Source organism: Sminthopsis crassicaudata, chromosome 1, assembly GCF_048593235.1.
Source record: "Sminthopsis crassicaudata isolate SCR6 chromosome 1, ASM4859323v1, whole genome shotgun sequence".
In the NCBI taxonomy this organism is placed as follows: Eukaryota; Metazoa; Chordata; class Mammalia; order Dasyuromorphia; family Dasyuridae; genus Sminthopsis; species Sminthopsis crassicaudata.
In genome coordinates this window covers 72,617,858-72,644,700 of record NC_133617.1, presented here as the reverse complement: position 1 = coordinate 72,644,700, position 26,843 = coordinate 72,617,858, and the positions used below count along the sequence as shown (strand labels likewise).

General features: G+C 41.6%; 1 protein-coding gene and 1 long non-coding RNA gene across 6 annotated transcripts; one reads left to right on the top strand and one right to left on the bottom strand.

The window, feature by feature from the left end:
* Positions 1–1,029: 1,029 nt before the first annotated feature.
* Positions 1,030–2,749, bottom strand: LOC141538655 (uncharacterized). The gene is made up of 2 exons (XR_012481094.1): positions 2,540–2,749; positions 1,030–2,417 (listed from the first exon to the last, which is right to left on the bottom strand). It is a non-coding gene; the product is annotated as an uncharacterized LOC141538655 (long non-coding RNA).
* ILF3 (interleukin enhancer binding factor 3) lies at positions 2,569–26,843 on the top strand. Of its 5 annotated transcripts, none has more exons than XM_074260274.1 (21): positions 2,581–2,811; positions 5,342–5,393; positions 11,338–11,448; positions 11,538–11,764; positions 11,881–12,058; positions 12,805–12,952; positions 14,266–14,357; positions 14,726–14,821; positions 15,334–15,445; positions 15,875–15,972; positions 16,563–16,674; positions 16,798–16,908; positions 17,154–17,353; positions 17,580–17,750; positions 18,688–18,825; positions 19,098–19,274; positions 19,945–20,101; positions 20,327–20,380; positions 24,648–25,016; positions 26,163–26,294; positions 26,418–26,843. In XM_074260274.1, the coding sequence occupies exons 3-21, from the start codon at positions 11,446–11,448 to the stop codon at positions 26,549–26,551; spliced, it is 2,709 nt and encodes a 902-aa protein (XP_074116375.1). In that variant the 5' UTR covers positions 2,581–2,811; positions 5,342–5,393; positions 11,338–11,445; the 3' UTR covers positions 26,552–26,843. The 5 variants fall into 5 exon arrangements, with proteins under 5 accessions (XP_074116383.1, XP_074116365.1, XP_074116398.1 ...); XM_074260288.1 differs by lacking the exon at positions 2,581–2,811 and adding an exon at positions 3,112–3,479; XM_074260282.1 differs by lacking the exon at positions 5,342–5,393 and having other exon boundaries at positions 2,569–2,811; positions 19,948–20,101.

Genomic DNA, 26,843 nt, shown 5'->3' with positions numbered 1-26,843 from the left:
GCCTCTTCCTCAAGGTGCCTTGCTGCTTTAGGCAGATTGGCTTGCCTAGTTGAAAAGGAGGCAAATAAGTTCAGAGAAAAAAGCCTCTCTAGTCATTTTACCCTAGAGAGTTGAGAAGAGAACCATGTTGAAGGGAAAGAGAACTGGTGTTGGATATTCCAAAGTTTCTTAGGCTCAAATCCTGGCATTATGTGGGAAAAAGGCTTTACTTTTCTCTGCTGTAAAGTCAGGACCCTATCATAGTACTTACCTTACCCGGGCGGCCATGAAAATTAAATGGGAGAATTATTGTAGAACACCATGTGAAGTGAACGCCAGCTATCATTGAGCAGCATTGGAAGGGACTTCCAGCCCACTGCTTTGTTTATCAAATCAGGCTACTGATGCAGAAAGGCTTTCTGGGCAAAGAGCACGTCAGTAATAAGCAGCAGAGCCAGCAGGATTCAGAGCTAGGCCATGTGACTCAGTTATGTTTGTCCTAGTCCAGAGCATCGGCACTCTCCGCCAGCTTCCACCCTGGGTCTCCCAAGTTCCTCTGCAAGGGCGCAGTGGGAGCCCCAGGGCTGGAAGGGGCCTTTTCTCCCCGAACCAAAGCAGGACAAGCTGCTTACGAATCCCCAGGCACTCGCCTAGACTAGGGCAGCTCTACTTCGGAAATGAAGAGTTCTCTTAGAACTTTCAGCTGTCCTTACACATTTTACAAACTGCAATAGAGGCTCTCTCGCTCAGGCCTGCAAATGGATACTATTAGCAAGTTAAAGAAAAAGTCAGGGCTGTACTGGGCAGGAATCATTCCATAACGAATCACCCCCTCTGTCTGAGGTGTGGAACCCGGAAAAACGGAGTTGGCAATCCTTTCCCTCACGGGAAGATAACAAATTCCATGGGTTTAGCTGTGCTAAAATTTGGGGGCTTAGTGAAAATTGATGAATGAAGGCAACACAAAATTGTGGAAGTGGGAAGTGGCTTTATAACTATAGCAAATGAAAAAACAACCCAACAATAACAGAAAAGACCCAGGCTGAGTTCATTGAAGAATGTCTTTATTGGCCTTTGCAAAGCACAACCGTGACTATGAACGTCATGGATTTGGGCTAAGAAAAAGTTAAGGTCCTAAACGCTTGCAGCTGTTTGCATTTGCTGTTTTAAGTCACAGTTTAAGGCACTAGAATTACACGTTTGGAAAACTTCTCCATGGAGGGCAACATAGCAGAGCTTTCTCTACAAAGCCCCCTCCCCCTCGCCTTCCCCTTTTAGGGGACCTTCCACTTACTCAGCACTCACATCTGTGGTAGGCATCTCTCCCATTAAAAGGGGAGGCCTTCGGAGGCCGGCACTGGTTTTTTGGGGGGCTCTGAATCACAGTGCCTGGCACAGTGATCAATAACGAACGCTTAACTTGTCAGCGTCTGCATTCTTCAGCTGCGCGTCCACCCTCGGCAGTGGGGAGCACCCCAGAACGTTAGGAGCGGATGGGAGCTAGGGCTGGAGGGAGGAGAAAAAGGTCTGGAGCCACCAAGTGGCCTGGAGAAGGAAGGGAGGGACAGTCGGTGAGAGAGGTTAACGCGGGGCTGCACCTCTCATCAGGTAATACCGTATTTCTCCAGCTCACACAACAAGATGGGAGTTGCTGGGTCGGGAGGCCAATGGATGAGTGGCAGGTCACGAGAGAAGCCGAGGCGGGGAAAGGCAGCAGGACAAAGAGCTTGCCTAAGCGGGAGCCGCCGCTTCCCCGCCCCCCTCGGGGTGGGAGCTGTGTCTCGCGGCATTAGCCAACCTAGGGCCTTCGGGTTAGGAGAGCGCCGGAGCCCGGCGCGCCCCAGGCCTCTCACCCCGTCCGACAGAGCCCCGCTCCCGGCAGCGTAGTCTTAGAAAGCTGCCCGCCGAGAGGCCTCGCGATCTGCACCCGGGGCTCCGGCTAACCAAAGCCTGCAGGTGTCAGGGGCTTCCGGACTCGCTGGCCCTCCCCCCACCAGCTTTCCTTCCCGGGTCTCCGGCCCCTCCCGGACTGGGGCTCCTCACCCTGTTCTGAACGAGCAGACTGGGAATCTCGGGAATCGTTTAAAATTCTTGCTCTGCTGCTTCCTGGCTGTGTGGCCCTGGACAAGTCGCTAGCCTTCTCTGGGCCTCGATTTCCCCATCTGTAAAAAGGAGGAGCTAGATTTCACCGTCACTCCCGATTTCGGGAGCAGTCTCTTCATTCAAAGGCCGCCGAAGAGTGGAGAGGTGAGAATTAGAACTTAAGCCGGGGTGGAGTGTCACGCCCTCTTCTCCAGTCTCCCGACAGCTTTCTCCCGCAGATGCGTCTGCAAATGCGTATGCGCTTGCGCCTGCGCAGCTCTGAATCCAGGATGGCGGCCCCACTCGAACTTATGCCCCTTGTCACGTGACGACAGCAACTCCCGGCAACCAGCCGACTATAGGGTTGAGAGAAAACGCACCATTAACATGTGACTAGGAACGCACGGGACATCATAGGCTCTAGCCACTGTCACGTGGTACGAACTACGGTCTTCACTCCCCCCACCCCCGCCCTCACCTCTACGAAGGGTCCCGGCGGAGGAGCCTGCGCGGAGAGAAGAGAGAAAAGGGGGCGGGGCGCCATTGGTCACGTGCCCCTCATCTTTCCGGCGCGCGCTCCCGCCCGCCTGCCCGCCCGCTCGCCCCCGGCCCCGGCTCCTCCTCCTCCTCTCGCCATTGCAGTCGGACCGAGCAGCCCAGCGCACCGCGTGGTTGGGGGACCCGGGGGCTGTCGCTGGAGGAGGCAGCGGCGGCGGCGGCTGCTGCTGCTGGCGAGGGGGTGCCGACAAGGTAAGAGTGGGCCCCGGCGGGGCTCTTCTCCGTCTCCCTCCCCCCTGCGCACGGCGGCCCAGCGGCCTCCCCCGGGCCCGATCTCCCGCGGGCGTGAGGCAGGGAGCCGGGGTCTCTGACGCGCCGTGCGGCGCTCTCGGGAGAGTGGTGCGGTCGCTGCCTCTGGGCCCTGGCGCCGGCCCCTGTCCCCGCCCGCCTCTTGCTGCCGACCCCCCTCCCCCATCCCCGGCCTCGCTCCCGCGCTCGGCCGTTACTCTCCCCCATTGTGCCGAGGAAACAAAATGGCGGCGGTGAGGCCCCGGTGCGCGCGCATGTTCCCTTCATCCTCACGCCCCCCAGCCCCGTGCCCAGCGGAGCTTCGCGCCGGTGTCGGCGGCATGCGCGTGCCGGCCCCGCATCCTGCTTCCCCTCACGGGCCTTGCTCGGCCCCGTCCGGGAAGCGTGCGTGCGTGCTAGCGGGCGGGCTGCTAGCCTCCTGCCTGCCGGCGCGGCCTCCGGCTTTGTCCTCCGTCCACGCCCCCCCTCCCCAGGCCGCTCCTCCGAGACCCACGGGCACGGCGGGGATCCCGCCCACCCCCATCCCGCGGGCGGCGGCTGAGTCTCTATCCTAGGCTAGGTTTCTGGGTTCGGGACGGCCGGCGCGGGCCCGCGGCACACGCCCCTTTTTGGTACAGCATCCCCACCGGGGACTTCCTTTATACTTGATCCCCGCTTGCGGCCCGGCCCTACCCTGCGCCTGGGCACCGGGGCCAGGAGTCACGGGCGGGTGGGCTTCCGGAGGAGGCGAGCCTCGCTTGGGCCTCTGTGCGGATTGTGACGGGATAGGGTTGCCTTTGGCCTGGTCTTCTCCGAGCCTTGTCGTTGCTTATTTTGAGCTGATGGAATGGCTGCATTTTTGTCTTGTTGGAAGCTGCCACTGGTCTTTTTGGTGAACGCCGCTGCCTCCTTTGTCCTCTTCGGGCGCGTGGGTGATCCTTTAGGTGCTCAGAGCCGAGCCCGGGCTAGCCTGTAGTCTTCCATCTCTATATGGGCTTTAGGCTGGCTGATCTTTTCCTTGCTGCTTTGGAAAGGGAGGAGGGATGGGGAATGACTTGGGTTTATGTAGCTAAGGGTTATTTTCTGTAAAAGAAAAGGGAGATTTAATAATTGGCTTTAGGGAAACTTTTCCATACCCCACTGGAATGTTCCACCCCCCAAAAAAGGAAAAGAAGAATCATTAGTAATGTGTGCTTGAGATTGTTAAGCTAGTCATCTTCCAGACTGAACTGGGGATTTGATTAAGCCTTTCATTGTTCCCTCTAGATTACACTGAATTGAGTTTTTCTTAACATTTGTAAATTTAGATGGTGAGAAGCTGTTTGCTACATCTTTGAAATCGCATATTCAGTTGTTAGGATGCTAAGGTACCAGATTTGGTCTTTCAGCGGCCCTGATGATGAAGTGTGCAAATCAAGAATAGTAAAACGGCGAATTCAGAGATGGGGAGAGGAAGAAATTCCCTTGCCACTTTTCTAGTACTTTGTAGGCTTGAATTATTGTCTTTGTCCATCTTTAACGTGCAAAAGTAATCTCAGATTTTAACCAGCTACTAATATTTTACAGAGATCGTGAGTGAAATTTGGTTGTCTCTGTGCTTGAATTCTGGCCGATGGTTTGTGCTGAGTGTAGGACCTGGCCTCTTACGTTAGGGCCAGGTTCTTGGTCCCTAAGCTTGGGATCTAAGTACATCACCGAGCTACTGAAACGTCCTTAGTCAGTTGGAAGCCTTTTCACTGAAGGAAAATGGTCCTAGGGAACAATTTCTCATTGTTTCCAGTATACTCACAATTCTACAGGCTCTCTCCTTTTCTGTGGACTGTTGGATTCAGATTATTTCTTCTCACATTTGAGAATTTGTTTTCAAATGGTGTGTTGGCACTAGTGTTAATATTTTGATTTCCAGAGTCTCACAATGTGGTACTTTTTTGTACATTCCATCTAAATACCTTGTGATAGAATAGAGGAGGTATCAAAGGAAGATCAAGTGTTAGGAGTTTCCTAAGAATAGCATCTTCCTTATTTATGGTAGCATCATCTTGTCTATCCACCTTTTGGTTGGTCTTTAGCAGAACTTCTATACTGAGAATGAAATCTTTTAAATTTTAGTTTAAGTGGGTACCTAACATCTATATGGACTTTGTATCCTTATGTAATTTGTTTCAAATTGCATCTTTAATTGCTTCTGAGAGAAAAAAAGTTTTTTTGTAATATGTGGCATGCAAACCTATATCTTTTGACCCCAAGGCTAGTGGTCTTTTCTTCTATACAAAACTTCTACCTCTCAACTGATGGTGTGGGCATCATATTTCTTGTTACAGTTTTTGGTTGCTTAGGCTACAATAACTTTAGCTTGTCTTTTTTTTTTTTTAAGGTAAGTGGATGTCTGCTTCTGCTGGACATAAAAATGTTGGCAGAAATAATGCTTCTAAACATGAGTTAGGTGTATGTGTTTTGTTCATCCTCATCAGTTTATTAATTTTATGTCTCCTAGGCTATATGATCTGTTAAACATCCAGAGATTCTTCCAAGACAGTACTTGACAGGTATAACAATATAGTTGACAAATAGTTAAGTTAAACTAGAATTAGAATAGTTTCTGTTCTTAAATGTATGTCGATCAGTTGAATTTCCCCTTTCCCATCCTAATGGCTTAATTTAACAAACTTAACAATTTTGAATTGCAGCTTTTAGTTACTAAGGTTGCATTAGAGACTGTCTTCTATTGCATATTATTGATAAATTTTTAGGGAAATAATGTAATGGTAATAGTTAAAATGAATCATTCTTATTGTTTTAACATGTGTACAATGCCTTTGCATTCAGATTTGGACTCTGTTCATTTGAGATGTTGAAACATTTCATTTGAGCTAGTCCCATTGGAAATACAAATTTAAACATTTTTTTGAAAAATACTCTTAGGCTAACTTTAAATGATTTCGGTTAAAAGTAATGTCCTCAGTCAGCAAGCATTAAAGGCTTATGTGGCCTTTAGGACTGTTGCTAAGCAACAGGACCACATAAAAAGGCACAGGTCCCTGTTCTCAACAAACTCACATTTTAGTGGAGGAGATAAGCATGTAAATGATGTTATGCCTACAAGAAACATGTACAGTATTAATGGGAGGCTGAAGCGTCAACTCTTGGTTATTTCATAATGGATTATTAGACTATTTGATTCTTTCCCCCTCTCCCCCCAACTTTTACTGCCTTTTCACTTTTTTTTTCCCCTACCACTGTCAGAGGTGGCTTGGATAAATTAAATGAGATAGAGCACATAAGAGTTTACTTATGCTTCTACTTAGTTTAATAGTTTTGTGGTCTAAGATGGGAACTACTGCTTTAAAGAGCATTTTTTCTTTTTCTGTGGGTTTTCATAGTCCCATACTATTACAGTGACTTTGACCTTAACTAATCAAAAATTAGCTTGGTACTTGACTGTAGTAAGAAGTGAGTGAAAGATTGCTGGCAGTTCCTTCTTATAAATGGAAGATTACCAATGGTTTTTAAATGTTTTACACAAAATTAGTTATGTGAGGGTTTCATTTTGTATCAATCTTATTTTGCCTGTATTTGTATTAGATCTTGTTTATTACTAAGTGGCATTGATACTCAAGTTGACATCTTCAGATTTGTTAAGTCAATTAAATTATTTTCAGTTGGGCTCTTCATAATTCCTGAAGATGTAAAACAATTGCCCCTTCATTTTACTGATCAGAGTGGTCAGAAATGGAAATAGGATATATACATGGACTAATATTAGTCCAGGCCTTAGTGCCTTTTGAATGGAAACTTATTCCCTCTAGGATTTGTATTAACTCCCAGGCTCTTATTAAGATTTGATTGATATGTTATTTCATAAATATGGAAATACTAGTCACTAACATAAATAGAGCTAATATTGGTAGAAGCCTGTTGCTGTGGGGGGGAAAATCACTTCATTGAATTATTTTTAATTATTTAATTAGATTGGTTCTTGGACATCCTATTTTAAGCCACCTACCTAAAGTCTTATTAGCTTTGGTGTAGAGCTTAACAAAGATTGTGCTCAATTGATATATAAGGCTGAAGAATCTAGTGCCAAAACCCCTTCCTCTTTCCATCCCAAATCTTCACCCAGGGTTGGTCCCATACCATAAGTGAAGCATTAGAGAGAAACTTATTGGATGTAACTCGATTTTTACTAACTAGTATAACAGTTTACATTTGTATGACTCTGTGGTTTACAAAGTACTTTCCTTGCAGTGATGTAAATTTGAAGTAGTATAACTTCGAAAAAGTTATTTTCATTTTGTATTTTATTTTCATTTCATCTACAAAATGAAGAACCAGGTTTGGAGGACTTGCCTGGGGTCACACAATTATGAAGTGTTGGAGCCTTGATGATGCTAATCTAGTTCTTTCTTGACCTCAAATCCAGTGTGTTTTTATTCACTATTATGCCTTAAACTGATTTTTGTTTTGAATGTTGTCAGGTGGCCCTGGCTTTTGTGGAGGGCAGGGTGACATATAAAAAACTTGTGAGGTGAGAATACAAGAACATATTCCATTTGAAGGAATAGGAATCTTTTTATTTTTCTGAGGCTGGGGTTAAGTGACTTGCCCAGGGTCACACAGCTAGGAAGTGTTAAGTGTCTGAGACCAGATTTGAACTCAGGTCCTCCTGAATTCAGGGCTGGTGCTCTATCCACTGCTTCCACCTAGCTGCCCCCGGAATCTATTTTTTAATGTCAAGTTGAAAGAATCTCATTCTGGTAATTGGGAGAGATTGTCTAATGGCATTTTGAATGTTTTCTTTGTATTATACATGTATTTCAGGTCTGGTGAAGTTAGACTAGTTATTGGAGGAAAAACTTGATCCTCCATCATTAAAATGCTTTAATATTTTTTTCTTGTTAGGATGCTTTTCCTTTACTTGAATATTTAGAAACAGCATTTCGGTCTTTAATAAGACTCACCATCAAGTTGACTTGTTTTTTGGCCCCCCCCCCTTTTTTTTTTTTAGGTCACATGCATGGAATTAGGATTCTGGGTTTACTAGACTCTAGACCTACCATTTTTGTTAGTCTCTAGAAACTTTGCACTAGCAAAGGTTTATGGGTAGAAGGGCTACTATTATCCTGAAGGACTAAGGGAAAATACTTCCCAGTGGAAAGCATGTCTTTGAGGAGAACAATAGAAATGCATGCTTGTTGTAATCAATTTTCTGTTAACATTTTACACCTTTTCCTTCAGACTATTCCAAGCCCTACTAGCTCTACTTTTTTTATTTGTATAGTACCTCATTTATCTCTCAGATTTGTGATGGTTATTTATCTCCCAGCATTATACCTCCCCCCAAAGGTTGTTTTTTTTTTTTTTAAATCAAAGATTATAAAAATGTTCATCTTTGTGCAGCTTGGGAGAATTTTTTTTTAGGGTATATGAAAACTGTTCATTGCTTTCTCTCAGCTGAAAAAAAGAATTCAATGCCCTGATCAGAGCAAGAGTTTGAACTGGATTGAGTTAATTGTGCCACACATGGCTTAGTTGTATTTCACAGCTTTATTCTGTTATTTCCTTATAAAATTAAAATCACAAAGACAGTTGTGTTGTAGAAGTTTTGGGGGCTGTGTGCCAAAAATCATATGCACTACTGAAAAACTTTTTAGAAAGGTATTGCCTTTTACAAAGAATAGAATCAAATTAATGAGATGTATTCCATGACTATTTATTACCAAGGGATTTTTAAGATTGGTTTAGATTGTATATATGAGATAAATAAAATAGCATATCAGTTTGTTAGGCTATAAAGGACTCTGGCTTTTTAAAATAACTCTGATAATTACCCCTTAATTCTATCCATGAAAACATACATCATCTATTGCTATGTAATTGCATTGTGGCTTGATGCTAGAGAAACAGCTGCTGGTGAAGTGATTATCAAAACTAGCTAGTATGGTATTAAATATGAGACATTAAATTACTAAGACTTTTCATATCCTACTTGTTTTCATTGGTTTTATTGACTTGGAGGCAATAATGAAAATATAGTAAGTAAAGGTATTCTACTTTTTATACTTCAGTACTTATAATTGGTACTTTTTCTTTTTAAGTCACCACTATATTTTATTTCATATCACTTTCTTTAGACAGTCTTTTTATTATACCAGAAAGCTATCCCTTATAACAAAGACCAAAAAAACAGAGGGAAAAAAGTAGTTTACAAAAACTAAACACATCAAATACATCTTTTGGTATATGTAGTATCTCACATCCATAATTCCCCACCTTTGCAAATAAGATAGAAAGGTGTAGTCTTCTCATTTGCCCACTTCCCTCCCCCCTTTTTTGGGGGGGGAGGGGTAAACCAGGCCTGTGAGAGGTATCATTGTTTGAAGAACTCCCAGGGAAGAACCAAATCTGCTTTATATTGGTACTATGGCTTTAGAGAGTTTCCTGGGACAGAGAAGAATGCTTTCTCAGGGTCACACAATTTAGGCTTTGGGGCCTAAATTGATCATCATTAATTTGGTACAATATCATTTTCATTTCCAAATATATCCCTCTCCCCTCTCAGCTAGAGCTATCTCATAATGAAGAAAAAAATGGGGAAAAAAAAAGCACTTATAGAAAACTTAGCAATGAATCAGTTGAGTTTGACAATATATGCAATATTCTGCACCTCTGTCTTTGCAAAAAAGAGGCACATTAATTTTATTTTTTTTTGACTATGCTTGATCATTATAATTATATAATGTTCATTTAAAAAAAGTTATTCTTTCCATTTATGTTATTTTTATTTTATATGTTGTCCTGTTTCTTCTCTCTGCATCTGTTCAATTTTCTATGTAGTCTTTGTTTTTGTTTCTTATGGTGCAGTTATATTTCATTAACATTCACATATCACAGTTTGTTTGGCTATTTCTCAGTTGATGGGCATCTACTTTGTTTCTAGTTCTTTGCTGCTACAAAAAATGCTGTTACAAATATTTTGATGTGTGTGGGACTTTTTCCACTTTTTGGAGGGCCCAGCGGTGGGAACTCTTGAGTTAGAGAGTATGAGCATTTGAGGCCCTGTTAACATAATTCCAAATTGCTTTTCAGAATGATTGAAACAACACTACCAATATGACCTTTGTGTACCAGTCATGTTTTATTTCATACATATTGTCACTAGGGTATTTCTAGATTAAAAAAAAATGTTGAATATAAACAGTATTTTAGCCTACATAATATAAAAAAGTTTATTGTTGATGAAAAGGACTTGTTGCAACTTTTCTTATTTTATGGAGTTGAGTTTGAAATGAAAAGAATTCTTCTCCCCCCCCCCCCCCCCCCCTGTGTTTTGGAGATGGGCCACATAATGAAGCATCAGTAGTGTTGCAAAGTATTTTGGTTGGGAATGTTTACTTTATATGCTTTGTGAACATCAAGGTCCATCATTGGCACCTGTAATTCAACCTTCAACCTTTATTTTGTGGTCCAGGCTAGTTCAGGCTATGGTTGTAACCTCTTAAATAAAAACCATCCCAGATTGAGCCATGTATCTGAGTTATGCAAATACCTGATGATTTTTAAAGTTAGTATCTGGTGGCTAGCTATTATTCCAATTCAGCAAGTTAGAAACTTGAGGTATTGAGCAATTGTGGCATCTGTTGATCTTATATTTATGTGCATGTCATGGCACCATGACTGTTGAACTTCTTAAATAGGTAATTTTGTATAGGCCCCTGAAGTGAATTCTCCTGCACATCTGTATAAATGTAAAGCCTTTGAATTTATAATTGGAACTATTATGTGGTTTCTAGACCTTGTTGGATGATGTTCATTCAACCAGAATTATGTATGTAAAGCTCTTCTCCTACAGTGTTGGTCTAGTACCTTGACACTCATATTTTTGAAGTGTAAGAGTCAGCAGCTATATAGAATGAGTGATTTGTTTGGAGCTTATTATCTCTATCAATTATTCTGTTTTCTTCATTAGAAGATTGTTCTGCAGACTGGATTATTTGAATGGAATAGAAATTTGTGGGTTGTAGTCAGGTTGTACTGATTATATTGTAATCTTAACTGTGTATTTAAGATGTTAGTCTGGTGTACATGTAAGTTGTAAATGATAGCTGAGATTTGAGGGCTTATCTGATTGATGATGATGTCATATGTTAACATATTTGATATTTGTTTTGAGTAGATGTGTTCTTTTCTGAAGATTTAAGGATCTTTCTCTCCATTGTTCTGTTCTCATCCTCACGCCAACTCCACTGCTTTGCCATCTTTTCTATGTCTATAGTATCTTCAATACCACTCTAATCGTATCACTTGAAGGCAATTTATAATTGGTTTTTGAAACCCATAACTCCTGAATAAATTGTTTGAAAATACAGTAAAGCACTGTCCTACTATGTGCTCTTGTTTCATCAGTATGACAAATAACTACTTATTAATATTTTAGTAACTACTGATAGAACCTAAAGTTTACTGGACTGAATACCTTTTCTGATTTTTTAGATAAAAGTTGCAGAATTGATACATCCAAGTACAACTGTCATACGGTTTGAAAAATTAGCAGAAATTTAATTCTCAGACACTACAAAAGAAATCACAAGAGATAAAAAAATGGTAAGCTATTAATATTCTTAGCTCTTGCATTTATATAGTAATCTTTTTCTCTTTAAAATTTATAATCTTGAATTGTTTGTATTTTCCAGCGGCCAATGCGTATTTTTGTGAATGATGACCGCCACGTGATGGCAAAGCACTCTGCTGTTTATCCAACTCAGGAAGAATTGGAAGCTGTTCAGAACATGGTATCCCATACAGAACGAGCACTTAAAGCTGTGTCTGATTGGATAGATGAACAGGAAAAAGTCAGTGGAGAGCAGCCTGAACCTGAGGCTATGGATGTGGTAGCTGAAGAAGAAAACAAAGAAGGGGGGTAAGTTTCTTTTGTGTATTTAAAAAAAAAAAAAAAGTTTCCAATTGGCAGAAGAATGACTGAGTTTCCAACCAAAGTGAGGCTTTCTTCATAACATTTATTTGTTTGTCTCTCAGGGAACAGAAGACTGAGCACTTGACTAGGACTCTGCGAGGAGTGATGCGGGTTGGCTTGGTAGCAAAGGGTCTCCTGCTCAAGGGGGATTTGGATCTGGAATTAGTCCTTTTGTGTAAGGAGAAACCCACAACTGCCCTTTTGGACAAAGTGGCGGACAACCTGGGAGTCCAGCTTGCTGTGAGTATAGCTCTTTGGAAGTAGTAGCCTTGCTCACTACCTCTGTCACTAAGAATCATTTTTGGAGAACCATTTTGTAAAATTTACAACTTGCTTTCTTCCTTTTAGATGTATATTTTACATGTATGTTAAACTGAATATTTTCATCTGTATGGTATTAACCTGGTCTTTTAATTATTAATGTTTTCTATTTCATTGTAAACCTACTAAACAATATGTCTTATGTCTATGATAGTGCCAAAAGTAAGACTAATTTGTTTGATACCAGAATTATTAAAATGTAAATTATCCCCCCTCCCCTCCTTTATTAGTCAACTCTTGCTAGGACACAGAACAAAATTGAAGTTCAGATAATCTGAGAAATACAATTTAACCTCTACTGCTCAGTGTTGCTTCACATAGTAGATGTATTCTTAGAAAGTTGCAGATAAGTAGATATATTTTTTTTTTTTAATAGGCTCAGGATGTATTTATTACTTGATGTATTAAATGCTTTTGTAAAGCATAAGATTTAGCATCTCTTAACATATCTTTTTTTTAAGTTCAGGTTTTATTTGAATGAGATTTTCCTTAAGTAAGCTACCATCTTTCTCAGCTATGAACTGTAAATGAAAAAGCTAATAAACCCTAAATAATTGTGTCTTAACATAGGGTAGGTACTAGATTGAGATACTAATTACAACTTGGGGTGAAAAGTGTTTTGAAATTTTTTTTTTTTTTTTTTTTTTTACAATTCTGTTTTGCAGGCTATTACAGAAGACAAATATGAAATAATCCAATCCATTGGTGAAGCAGCAATTGTAATAAAAAATACAAAAGAACCTCCATTGTCCTTGACCATTCATTTGACATCACCTGTTGTCAGGGAAGAAATGGAAAAACTTTTAGCTGGAGGTATGGAAGGCTGAATACAGTCAGCAGTCGTCTGGAAACTTGAAAATATTGGTGTTAACTCACTATTCAAATGTGCTATTCAGTTTTAGATTGTATTGATCAAATTATGCCTAAATAGATGTCATCACCTTGTCTTAAAATCAAATCTTGTGTTCACCTTTGTGAAACTTAAGGGGATTGACAGTGGTTGTGCTAAAATTGAGTAGCACTTTTCATTTGGGACTTCACCATTTTCATTTGGGGCCGTTAGTGTGTTCATGTAAATGTTGTGAAATTGTTTTTGTGTCACTCCATTATGTGGCCCTTTGAAACAGTGAAAACATGGTAATTTTAAACTCTTCAAAAATTGTTGAAGACTACTGAATGAATTTTGCATGTTCATGAAGTTGGAGATAATGCAGTTTGTGTTGCCGCAAAAATGACAGGTGCTTCATTTGGTCTCTTCATCTGGCCATTTTTAGTGGTTGAAGTTTACAAAATCTCCAAAGGTGTGATGTGGAGTTTTGGATAAAGTTAGGCTCTCAATCTAAATATATTTTTGAAATTATAAGTTGACTTAATGTCTGATCATTTGAAAATTTTTTGTGTTTTACTCCGATAAACAAACAAATTCTGTATCATAAACATCACACAAATGCTCATAAGTTTGTAAAATAAAGCTTTTGAACTAGCCTTATCTAAAACCCTGATCTACAGATTAAAAGAAAAAAAAATTAACTTCAATTTTGCTGCAGCACAGTCTGAAGATGCTTTTTTTTTCTGTGATCTGTTGATTGCCTTTGGTTCTGATATCTGACTTCGTCTACCAAGCCTTCTAGTTTGTCGACTTTAGGGACGCTGGACCTTTGACCAACAGGACTCTCTCTGTCACAGGCTGGGGCCAAGGCAGTCAAGCCTTGTGGGCGGAAGTGGTTCCCTTCGCTCTAGAAATTTTAAAATGACATTGAAAGCAGAGAGGGATTTTATTTTAATATTCCCTTTTTCTTAGTTATTATTGGTTTGTGGATCAGGTAGTTTTGGGGAAAAAAAAAAAACCCAGAAAGTAATAACATGTTAAGAAAGGATAGAATTTATAAACCTGCCCTTTAAATAGGACTTTTCCTTTTGCAGTAACTTCCCTTTTTGCAGTTTTTAAGTTTTCCTCTTAGGGAAGAGTCAAGTACACTCTAGGTTCTCCTTCCCTGGTAAAGGGTAGAGATCAACATCTTTTGGGAGCCTCAGCTGCCCTTTAGGAAGCTGCCACATCCCCTTTCCACCTGACAGAAACCCCTTGGTCAAACTGTACCTTGTCTTCTTATTCCATCCATGAATAGAAACGCTATCAGTCAACGACCCCCCGGACGTTCTGGACAGGCAGAAATGCCTTGCTGCCTTGGCGTCACTCCGACACGCCAAGTGGTTCCAGGTTTGCATCTTGTTCTTATATTTGTCTTTAAGTAGCAAATTCATAAACTTTAACTGGCTAACTTTATATTAAAGTACTTAACATGGGATGACAGTTGTGCTGAATTTAGTGCCTGTTGAATACAGGTGCTAAAAGGAGCACTTGAATGAATTTAACATCCCAAAAGGGGACTTGTTAAGGAGTAGAAGCATAGTTGCTGCTTTGTGTTAAGAGTAATGTTGCTTTTCTACATCATAATGACTCAACTATAAACTTTAATGTTGTTCCTCTACATTGTTTACCCTTGACAAAGTAGCACTGCAAGACATTCTTTGCCTTTGGTGTCTAGGGGTGCTTTGATTTAAAGTGCCTGTGCTTTGTTACTCTAGGCCAGAGCTAATGGGCTGAAGTCGTGTGTCATAGTCATCAGGGTTCTGAGAGACCTATGCACCCGTGTTCCTACTTGGGCTCCCCTTAGAGGATGGGTAAGGGTATCTTTTGATGGCCATTTCTACAGTTTTATGTTCTTTCTTTATGTGATTTTCTATGTGAATGGCAAAAAATTTTGTGCAACCTGAAACCATGTCTAGCTTCATAGAAATTGTCATTTTGGGAAATAAAAGGGACATTTTATTATTTTATTGTACATATTTTTTCAATCATGTCTTTACCTAAACTTCATAGCTCCCCATACCCAGCATAATACTTGAAAACAGTAGTTATTTAATTAATGTTTGTTGAATTCAATTCAGTCAGCTAAAGGGGTTTGATCTATCAAACTCAAAATTTACTTTTACACACACTTAAGTCCTTGTTTTAGGAAGAATTGTTGAGCATATAGAAGCCACAGACACACACACACACACACACACACACACACACACACACACACACACACAAATAATCTCTTAGGAATCTTTTGGCATTTTTTTCCTTTATCTTCTTTTTTTTTTTCTTTCTTTTTTTTTTTTTTTTTAAAGTCACTATTATTTTTCAGCCCCTGGAACTTCTCTGTGAGAAGTCAATTGGAACAGCAAATCGACCAATGGGAGCTGGCGAGGCCCTCAGAAGAGTGTTGGAGTGCCTGGCATCTGGAATCGTTATGCCAGGTTGGGTGACTTCTCAGCTTTAAAACTTGCAGGGAAAGGAAAGGGACTGAGGCTTGTTCCTCAGTGGTGCATTGACTGGGTTAGGGCAACAATACCTTGTCCACTACTTAGGGTATAAGCATGTGACTACCCTCTTGCACCATCATATCCAGCCCTGTGCCGGAATCCGCAGCTGTGAAATCAGTGCTTTAGCGGACCGATTCAAGGGCAGTGGTGACCCACTCCCACGTGACTTAACATGCTCTGAAATACATGTGGATTATTTCTTAAAAGGGCTGGACGCTGAGTGGGTCACCTCGCTCAGTGTGTTTCCAGAGCTGGGTGTGGATGGGGCGGGAGGGGGAGCACCTGATTCCCTCTACCAACACAACCTCTTCAGAGACGCTAAAAGATAATCCTCTGCATATCTTCCTTGTTTCCTGCCTTCAGATGGTTCTGGCATTTATGACCCTTGTGAAAAAGAAGCCACTGATGCTATTGGGCATCTAGACAGACAGCAACGGGAAGATATCACACAGAGTGCTCAGGTATAGTTATCTCCATTACAAATGTGAACCCTTACCCAGTCTTTAATAACTGGCCTCCAGTTCTGTTACTGGGTATTTTTAGTGTAGCTTTTTGAAACTTAGTCAGATATGGGACCAAAGGTAAATGGATCTTATACCAATACAGGGGACCCCAATCTGGTTTTCTTTTCCCCCATGGTGCCATACGTGGTTGTTTCTGTCCCTAATTATGCTCGAGTGCTGTTTTAGACACCGAGATCAATGGGAATTTATTCAGTTACTGTTGCTATTAATAGGGCTTGTTTCCCTACATAGCTATGATACAACTTCATATGGCGCATGGGCCCTAGGTTGGGAACCCCTGTACTCACAAGAGGGCAAGGGGGACAATCACAGGCTGGTCTTCCACCACAGCAAGGTTGGGGACCCTAACAGTCAGGATTGAATTCAGACTTGTTGGGGGCCACCTTGCTGTTGTAGGGGAGAAGTCAGCATTGACACTCAACTTTTGGGGTCGGGAGGGTCAGAGACCCCTCATGAGTAGTAGTGAGCACACACCATAATTGCAGTCAATGTAGGGTAGACAAGTAAAGCTCCTCTTCCCATTTTAGCATGCCCTGCGACTTGCTGCTTTTGGCCAGCTTCACAAAGTCCTTGGTATGGACCCTCTCCCTTCTAAGATGCCCAAGAAACCAAAGAACGAAAACCCAGTTGACTATACTAGTAAGTATCCAACCTGAAATTCCATTGTTTGACTTGAATTGTCATCTTGCTATCAACTCACTGATTTCTTCTCAATCTTAGATTTCAACTGAACTTCATCTTTTTTTGTATTTATTTTTATAGTCCAGATCCCTCCTAGTACCACTTATGCCATTACCCCAATGAAACGTCCCATGGAGGAGGATGGAGAAGAAAAATCTCCTAGCAAAAAGAAAAAGAAGATTCAAAAAAAAGGTACTGAATTCCTATCAGATGGAGGAATTAGCAGTAAGATGATTGAAAGATTCAGTTTGGCTGGGGAATTTGTTGTTAAAAATGCATGATGATATATTCTGTGGTAATGAATAGCAGAAAGAACGTAAGGAATAGGTATTTTTTTGATTTAGAAAATGGTACATATGCTGGTCAGTTAGGTCAGTTCGGTAAGTAAGCTGACCTGTCATATTCCTAAAAAGAAAAATATCTGTGTTCTTATTTAGAGGAAAAGACAGAACCCCCACAAGCTATGAATGCACTGATGAGACTGAATCAGCTGAAACCTGGGTTACAGTATAAACTGGTCTCCCAAACTGGCCCAGTCCATGCTCCTATTTTTACTATGTCTGTTGAAGTGGATGGAAGTTCATTTGAGGCTTCTGGACCATCCAAAAAGACTGCCAAGTTGCATGTGGCTGTAAAGGTAAGTGTGGCTCATGATTTGTAGTTTCTGATTTTGTTGACATAGCAAATCAAGTCCAGTCCATGTTCAGCTCTTTTTGAACTGTTGACACTATTTGACTATCATTTGTGAAAAAGCAGAACTTTGAAAAACCTAATTAGCACCAAAATGTTTGTGTTTTTGGACAAAGACTGCTTCTTGTAGAAACATTTGTTGATAGATTTGAGGGGGGCTCTTTCCTTTACAGGTGTTACAGGACATGGGTTTGCCTACAGGAGCAGAAGGTAAAGAATCAAATAAAGGGGAGGATTCTGCTGAGGAAACAGAGCAGAAACCTGTGGTTGTTGCTCCTCCACCTGTAGTGGAAACTGTTGCTACCCCCAGTGCTGCTTTTCCTTCTCCAGACCAGACATCAGAGGTGAGTGCATAGAGGGGCTCTGGCCAGAAAGCTGTGGAATTCCTTGCCTACCTTCTCATTGACTTGTTAGCTAAGGGGCAGAAACAGACTTTTTTGTTTAGGCTTTTCCTTAGGAAGTTTAATACTTAAAAGCCATGGATCTCTAAAGCTCCAACTGCTACTCCCCTTTTGTTATATATATGACAAAGTCTGCCTTGAATCAGAGCTCTGGATGAAGACATAGTCCATACAGTTTATAGTGACTCTGGGGTTATGAGGTACTCAATTGGTAGTCTGGCTCTGTGTGCAACAAGGCTGCCACTCATTTGGACTTGGTGAGGTTGGTATAGGAAGAACCCTGACCAGGCATGGAGTCTGGAAAAACCTAAATGGAATCTTAGGTTTTGTACCTTGTCTCTCTAATTTGAGATGAGTCATTTAACCCTCCTGAGTCTGTTTCCTTATCTAGGAAAGAAGGTAGTAATATTGGTAATAATTGATAATATTGATAGTAACACAAATGGGGATTATACTGAACTTTATCGGATTGTTATAAGAAAACCTCTATTTAATCTTATTGAGAAATATGCATTCTTACTGATTTGGACTAATTTTAGAGAAGTCTTAAATTTTTAGTAGTGATTGTAGACATTCTTGAAAGAAAAGAAAAGAAATAAATGGTTAGGCTGATGTTAATGTTCTGGACCATGGGAGCACTTAAGACAGTGACTTTCAATGTAATTGATCCAAGAGAGATAAATTGGCATATTACATGTAGTTAATGTACCTTGAAGAACAATGTATAGTGGGGAAGAGAATAAAAATAATTAATAGATTAAAAAAAAAATTGTTGTGAGGTCCTGTATAAACTGTTGGGAGGATCAGGGTATGAACTTGGTTAGAAAATGAGACACAGAAAATGTCTGAAATTCTAATCAGGGTTCACATTTGTTTTTAGAATGTAAAACAACAGGGTCCAATTTTGACCAAACATGGCAAGAATCCTGTCATGGAATTGAATGAGAAGAGGCGTGGCCTCAAGTATGAGCTTATCTCTGAGACTGGAGGAAGTCATGATAAACGCTTTGTCATGGAGGTGAGTGAAACATGTGCTCCAAAAGAACAGGTTTAAGTTGTCTTTGTGTTATTTGGAGTAAATAAGAGTTAGTTATAATTCTTAGGATATACCTGAAAATTGGTGTTATTCAATTTACACTTTATTGAAATATTTTAAGTGCTATTGTATCCTGGGGCCTAACATTTTTCTTGAGATGACTTAGCTCTTCATCAGATACTGAAGAAATTGTTGCTTTCTCTGTCTGATCATATTGATTTCATGATTCTCCTCATGCACTTGTTTTCTCATAGGTTGAAGTTGATGGGCAAAAGTTTCAAGGAGCTGGTTCAAATAAAAAGGTTGCAAAAGCATTTGCTGCTCTCACTGCATTAGAAAAGCTGTTCCCTGATGCTCCTGTTGCCTTGGAGCCCAATAAAAAGAAGAGAGCGCCAGTACCTGTGAGAGGAGGACCGAAGTTTGCTGCAAAGGTGAGTATCTTTGGACAGTGGTAATACTCAAACTGCTACTCCCCTTTTGTCGCATATATGACACAATCTGCCTTGAATCAGAGCCCTGGATGAAGACAGGGTCCATGCAGTCTAGAGTGACTATGGAGTTATGAGGTACTCAATTGGTAGTCTGGCTCTGTGTGCAACAAGGCTGCCACTCATTTGGACTTGGTGAGCTTGGTATAGGAAGAACCCTGACCAGGCATGGAGTCTGGAAAAAACTAAATGGAATCTTAGGTTTTGTGAAGAAGTTCTCATTATTTCATTTGGTCTTTTCAACAACCTCATAAGGCAGCTGCTATCATCCCCTGACTTTTGGTTAAAAGGTCTTGAATATTCAGTTCAGTCAAACCTAATCATTAACTAAAGCAAGTTGAGTCCTGCACTTCTTACTCCAAGTCCACTGTTTTATCCTCTGCCTCATGCAGGAAATATTTCAGTGTGGATTTCTGGCCCCCTCAATCATCTATTTATTTATTGGTTCCTATCTATTTATTTTTCTACTGTGGATTTCTTAATCTGAATTCAAGTTGCCTATGTTTCTCTGGGAGTATATAGAAAGAGTACACTGCATGTTCTACTATTAGAAGTATTGTAAATTATTTGTTTGAGTTTAACTAGGCTTGTGTTTTTTAATTTTCTCTTATAGCAGCACAACCCAGGCTTTGGAATGGGAGGCCCTATGCACAATGAGGTTCCTCCTCCCCCAAATATTCGTGGTCGAGGTAGAGGTGGGAACATCCGAGGTCGGGGTAGAGGCCGAGGTGGATTTGGTGGTGCCAACCATGGTGGCTACATGAATGCTGGTAAGAGTGCAGATTTTGTTCCCCTCTGCTTCTAAACTTGTTTAAGATTTTGGATTGTTTAATGTGTGGAATTAAAAATTCACAAATAAGTATTTGTCACCAATGTCCCCTGTTAAAAGTCTTTTCAGAGGTTAATTTGAAAGCTGTGAAGAGAAGCTGTCCCTCCTGGCTGCCCTCACTGAGGCCTAACCAACAGTCAAGTAATTTTATTCTGTCCTATTCTAGGAGCTGGCTATGGAAGCTATGGCTACGGTGGCAATTCTGCAACAGCAGGATATAGTAAGTGTTAGTTTGTGTTCTATCAGTTTAAAATTAAAAAGAAACCCACAAACACTACTTGCCTTACTTAGAACAGTTGAAACCTGGCCTACCTGTACCTAAGACTTAATAGCACAGCCCTTTTTTGGCAGATGAGGCAAGTTGTTGAGCGAGAGATTAATATTGTTTAACCTTTAAAGTGCAAAACCCATGTGACTTGACAATTCCTTTTTAATATGTAAATATTTTAAATTTCTCTGCTTTAAGCCATGTGAAGCAATACACCACTCTTGTGAATATGCTTTCCTGACAATGCCCAGCTATTTGTATTCAGAAGAAGCCTTCATTGGGGGGTTACAGGAGCAGAGAAATCTAAAACATGAGTTTCATATGTGGCGCTCTGTGCCATCTTCAAAACAATTCTAATTTTTTTTCTCTGCTCTGTCTCCCCCTTTTGTAGGTGACTTTTTCACAGACTGCTACGGCTATCATGATTTTGGGTCTTCCTAGATCATCTAAAAGTATTGCACAAAAAACAGCTTTTTACTCCAATTTTCTCGAACTCCAAAACCCAAAGTGTCCGTGCTGTGTCCCTGTGCTTCACTGGGTTTCTCAACCGTGGCTTTTCACCGCAGCTTGTCTGAAACTCTTAGCCTGCAGAACTTAAGACAGTGGCAGTTTTTATTGTGATTTGCCTTTGAACTTGGTCGTATTGATGTTCACAATAAGCGGAAAGTAATTTTCAGAGAATGTTTTTTGTGCCAAGTTGCACAAAATTCTAGAGCCAGCTTTGTTCAGCATAAAGGCAAAAGCCCACCTTTGCTTTTTATGGAAAGCATTACTTTATTTAAGGGACAGATACAGAAGCATTTTAATCTACCTTTGTCTTAATTTACAGCAGGTTTTGTATGAATTTTAAACCTTTTAACAAACTCCCAAACCTGGTTGATACCTTTGATGGTAATAAGAAAGACTTCACCATGTCTGAATCTAGTGCAGCCCGACTCTTTTTTAAGCATGCACAATGTTAAATTGTATGTGGAATCGTAAGATGTGCTAAGTTAACTTCTCCATCCTTTTGTAATACACTGGTGGGTTATTGCTTGAGGGATGGGATTAATTGTGGCTGATAGCTAGTTAGTGTACTTTCAAAGGAATTGTAACTGTGCTTCCAATACTGGTACAATAAATATCCAGGCATTAAGGAGTCGATGTAAAATTTTGCAAGTCCTGATCACAGCCGAAAATGCATGGATTCAGATTTTTTTATGGGCTTTTTTTATAATCAAGTATAAAGGGCCTTAAGCACTTGACATTGGTTAGCAAACCAGCAACAGGGATTTGTGTTGCTGGGATTTTTGCTATAATGACTTTTGGCCAAGACCAGGAAGCTTATCATGACTTCTAATACAGAAGTATGTGGAGTCATTTGGTCATTCCATCTAGATTCTCTTTCACTTGTAAGTGTATGGCCCTTTATTCTTGCTGTAATACTATGTTTTAAATTTGTATGGTCCTCTTCTGTCTTGTTTCGGTCAGCGGTTCATATCGCACAAAGCCTGCATCTTTGCATTGACTTGCAAGATTTTGAGTTTGTTCAGACACAGAAATTGGTCAAAAATGATTACTCACCACTTGTTCAAAGAGGTTTGAAACATTCAGTGAATACTTTTTAAAACTTTTAATGCATGATGTATTTTTTTTAGAAAGTTATTGTTTGAGAATAATGTCTTTTTATACCAGGGAATAGATGTTGTCCTGAATGAGGTGGAAAACTGCCACCCCCTCCCTTTTTTTTTTTTTTTTTTTTTTTTTTTTTTTTTTTTTTAAATCAATATATGTTAAAGTAAATCATTGGATACTTTGGTGTCTTCATTCATGTTCTTGATTGAGGGAAGAGACTGAACATAGGTGTTCAAGTGTATGTTAAGCTTAGTGCTGATGTTATTAAACCCTTCTTGAAACCTAGATTTGGGGAGGCCATGGAAATATTTGTTTGTAATCTTCCTGAAGGAGAAATTTCTGCTTTCCCCATCTCTCCACAATCTCTTCACTGAGCATTGCATGTTTGCTTTGCTGCATTGTTGGATGTGTCTCCTTTCTTGGCGTTTTGGCTTTGTTACTTGACAATGAGCTTGGTCTAATTATTCCTCAAGCTGCCCAGGACTCAGTGATAGTGGACTGGTGGGGGCTGGGGTGGGATGAAGGCCCAATTCCATAAATCCAATACAAAAGGCCACAAAATAAATATCTAGTTATTAGAATGTGAAGGCCAAGCTGTGTTGTTCACCTTTCCTATCCTTTGCCACGGGCTAGGCTTGCCCCTTTGCCATAGGGGCTGGTACTTAACATTTCTGTTCCATTTGCCTGTTAGCAAAGCCAGTGTCAACTTGTCAAGGAAAGCACACTCCATGTTATGTCCATTCACAGAGAGCTTAAAAGCAGTTTACTGGACTGAATTGGAAAGTGTCATTCCCTGTATCCCTCAACCCCCACCTCCCCAAGTCACTTTGGTTTGGGGGCTTGAACTGACACACACTCTCTCTCTCTCTCTCTCTCTCTCTCTCTCTCTCTCTCTCTCTCTCTCTCTCTCTCTCTCTCTCTCTCTCACACACACACACACACACACACACACACACACACACACACACACACACACACACACACACACCTTTTATTACCATCCATAAATCTACTACTGAAAAGCCTGAGGTGGTTCACTGACTTTGAATAGCCTCTTTAAAACTGACCTACCTCTTTGGTCATATGAAGCCCCGAGTTAATTGTGCAAGCCAGAAAAAAAATACATAAGGTATCTAAACTGAAGAGCACTTTGCACCATGCCTTACATACATAGTAGGCGTTTGGTATTGCATTTTGTTAAAGAAGGGGATCGTTATGTCCCAGAGCTGGATGTGAGGGGCTGATGGAGGTCACAGTCTCACCTTCAGTTCCTGAGAACATGGCAGCTACATCCATCCCATGCTTTGCAATCCCACTGCATGTTCCTGCCTCTGGGGCTGTGACCCAGAGCTGAGCTCTAAACTTGGCTCCCAAGCTTGGTGCTAGTGGCCTGTTGGAAAGACCTGCCTGGTCAGGGTAGGGGCATTTCCTTAGGTCCCCTAGCCCGGGAATATCTGGGAGAAACAGTGCTTGCCTTTTGGCCTTAATTTGGCCTAAGTGTATATTCTGGCCTCATCAAGCTCTCTTGCACTGTGGGTTTCTGGGATGAGCCTGAGGGGCACATCTTCACTTGTAAGGGGTTACTGGTCATTTTACTAGGAATGATCCTGCGATGAAACAACTTATTTTGCCAAGTCTGCATTTGGGGCCTTCTAACCAGCAGGCAATCTCAGAATAATTGTCTGATTTGGCAGCTTCAATCCAGGCATTCCTTCTTGCTGATACTGCCCCTGGTCAAAGGAGGTTTGTGACTGTAATGAAGACTTGCCTGTCCTTCCAGGGAGATGAGCATGGGCCTGTGCTGGGCTTATCACAGTGAAGTACAGGGGCAGAGAGGTTTCCATATAACAGTCCCAGACTGGCTGCTTCTCCTCGGACCCTGGGGTTAAAGTTAGCCTTGCTTTTCTTTTTCTTTCTTTTGGGGAGGGGGTTGTGGTTGGTGGGGGAAAAGGTGGTTTTAGTGTGATTTTATCAGCGTAGGGAACTCCCAGTGTAGAAACTCCTTTCACTGATGCAGTTTGGCAACTTGTCTGAAACTTGATGGCCATAGTCTGGTTGCCTGGGGCATTAAGGATTGTGTTGACTTGCCCTGAAAATAGGCATTGTGTGTGGGAGACAGACCTGGTAATCCCAGACTGGCTTTCTGCCATGCCATGCTGCCTCAGCCCTGCTTTTTTTCTTGGGTGCTTTGGGGAGGTGTGGGTGTGTTAAATGGTCATAAGTCATCAGCTAAACCAGCCCATCTACGATCTTTTAAAACATTAATAGCCACTGCAAGAGCTAACATCTTCCCTGCTTACACCTGAGCATCTCCTGAAGGAGGATTAGTTCTTAACATCAGCTGATAAGGGGTTGAGGATTTGGGAGCAAACCCAGACCACTTTTCTTCTTGAATGGATGGGTGATTGCTCAGATTTCTCTGGACCTCAGAATAAGTCCCTAAAACGTTAGCATTAGCTTCTGTGAATACATGGAGTAGAAGTCCTAAGGGAAATAGATGTCAGGTATATCCTCAAAATGGGGTTTAACATAAGTTATTTTTACTTTCTTGAAGATAGAATCTTCCTCCTTCTGCTACCTAATTGATGCCATCCCTTCCATTTAGGTCAGTTCTACAGCAACGGTGGGCATTCAGGGAATGCTGGTGGAGGCGGGGGTGGTGGTGGAGGCGGCTCTTCTGGCTATGGATCCTACTACCAAGGCGACAACTACAATTCACCAGTACCCCCAAAGCACGGCGGGAAGAAGCAGCAGCATGGGGGCCAGCAGAAGCCTTCTTACGGTTCTGGGTACCAGTCACACCAAGGCCAACAACAGTCATCATACAGCCAAAACCAGTACAGCAATTATGGCCCACCCCAAGGCAAACAAAAGGGCTATAATCATGGACAAGGCAACTATTCCTCCTATTCGAATTCCTACAACTCCCCAGGTGGTGGAGGTGGATCAGACTATAACTACGAGAGCAAATTCAGTGAGTTGACTTTGAGTGACCCATGTCCTCATAGCACTTCTATGGAAATCAGGGCATTTGGGTGGGGGTAGTAAACCCCATGGAAATATTGAAGTTCCTTCTAGACTTTTAGCTGGTGAAGGCAAGTTGGCATGTTGGGCTACAAGCTCAGGCCTCCTCTGCCTCAGCTCTGCTCTGCCCAACAGCTGGTAAGGACTTAAGAAAGTGGGGCACAAAGTGGCAATACAAAAAGAGTATACTTGAGATTTGCAGGACTTTTAAACTCCCAAATTAAATTCCCTAGCATGTAATTTCCTGATTCTTTTACTTTAACTCAGTCCTATTATGTAGTTGGATCCCAGATGAGTTCTAGACTTCTCTATTTTCAGAAACTGCCATGAGCTTCCTATTGACCCTGGGTGGGAGTGAGGGAGTGGAGTGCCATTGATTTATTGGTTTGAAGTCAGGCCTTGCCATGAAACAAATTTTGCTTAATGTCCTTAGTTATTGCCTAAAAAGAAAAGATGTCAAAATAATGATTATTCCTTAATAATGTGACTTCTTGTTCCTCATAGTGATTTATTATCCTCTCAAATTAACCTGAGTATATTTAGTAGAACTAAGCGGTTCTTCCCCATTGCTGAGCCATGATTATGCTTTTTTATTGCCTTCCTATATAGGTAGGCTTAGATGAATTGATCAGTTGTCCTGGGTGTAGGAGTAATGTCTAGATTTTTTTCTGAAATAGTAAATTAGCTGGCACAAATGCTGACCCTTTAAGAAACCAGACTGGAGGAGAGTAGCAGGATGAGAAACATGTAAGGAATTGTCAAGGGAAACTATCCCAGAAACAAAACTTGGGTTAATGTTGTAAGTAGGAAATTCAACAAAATTGATCTGTGGGATTTTTTTTATTTTAAGAGAGCAACTTGGTCCCTGGACTGATGCCATTGAAAGGAGACTGCATAGGCAGAACTTGGTCAGCTTAGTGTGGACATAACAAAGTATCACTTAAGGATCAGCTACCCTTCTTTAGGAGTGTAGTTCATCTATCAGCAGGTGCAGAGCTCCAGGCTTCTTTGCCTACCTTGATAGGGGTCAGGGCTTCCCTTGCTAGGTTCTGTTGAAGGGGAAGTTAACAGTGCTTTGTTCTGCCCTCCACTCCAGATTACAGTGGCAGCGGGGGCCGAGGTGGTGGTGGGAACAGCTACGGGTCAGGTGGATCGTCCTATAACACAGGGTCACATGGCGGCTATGGAGGCAGCTCTGGTGGTGGCTCCTCCTATCAAGGCAAACAAGGTTAGTTCCTGTTCTACCTGGGATTGGGGTCTTGGGCTCTTGGAAAGGGCGGTGGGAAAGAGAGCATAGCTGGAACCTTCTTATCCTAACTCTAATTTATATTTTCTGTCCTTCTCTCCCTAGGTGGCTACTCTTCACAGTCCAATTACAATTCCCCAGGCTCAGGCCAGAATTACAGTGGGCCTCCCAGTTCCTACCAGTCTTCGCAAGGTGGCTATGGCAGAAATGATCACAGCATGAATTACCAGTACAGATAAACTACCTTTACTCCCCAGGGGTGAAGTTTTGTTACCTTCTGCACTCGCCCCCCATTTGAATATTCAGTTTTATTGCATCACAGTTAACATGTCAACCCTTCCCCCCAGGTTTCATGTTGCCGTGTTCTGTGTGATATGCAGGCGGCTACTCTGATGGTGGCATCTCCCTGTAATTCCATACTTAGCTGTGTTTGGGACATCTGTGTATTTAATGGTTTGTTAGTTACCATTACAACTTTGTCTGAATAGAGTTTTTGAGTTAATACAACTCAGTATCCCTTCGTCTATTTAA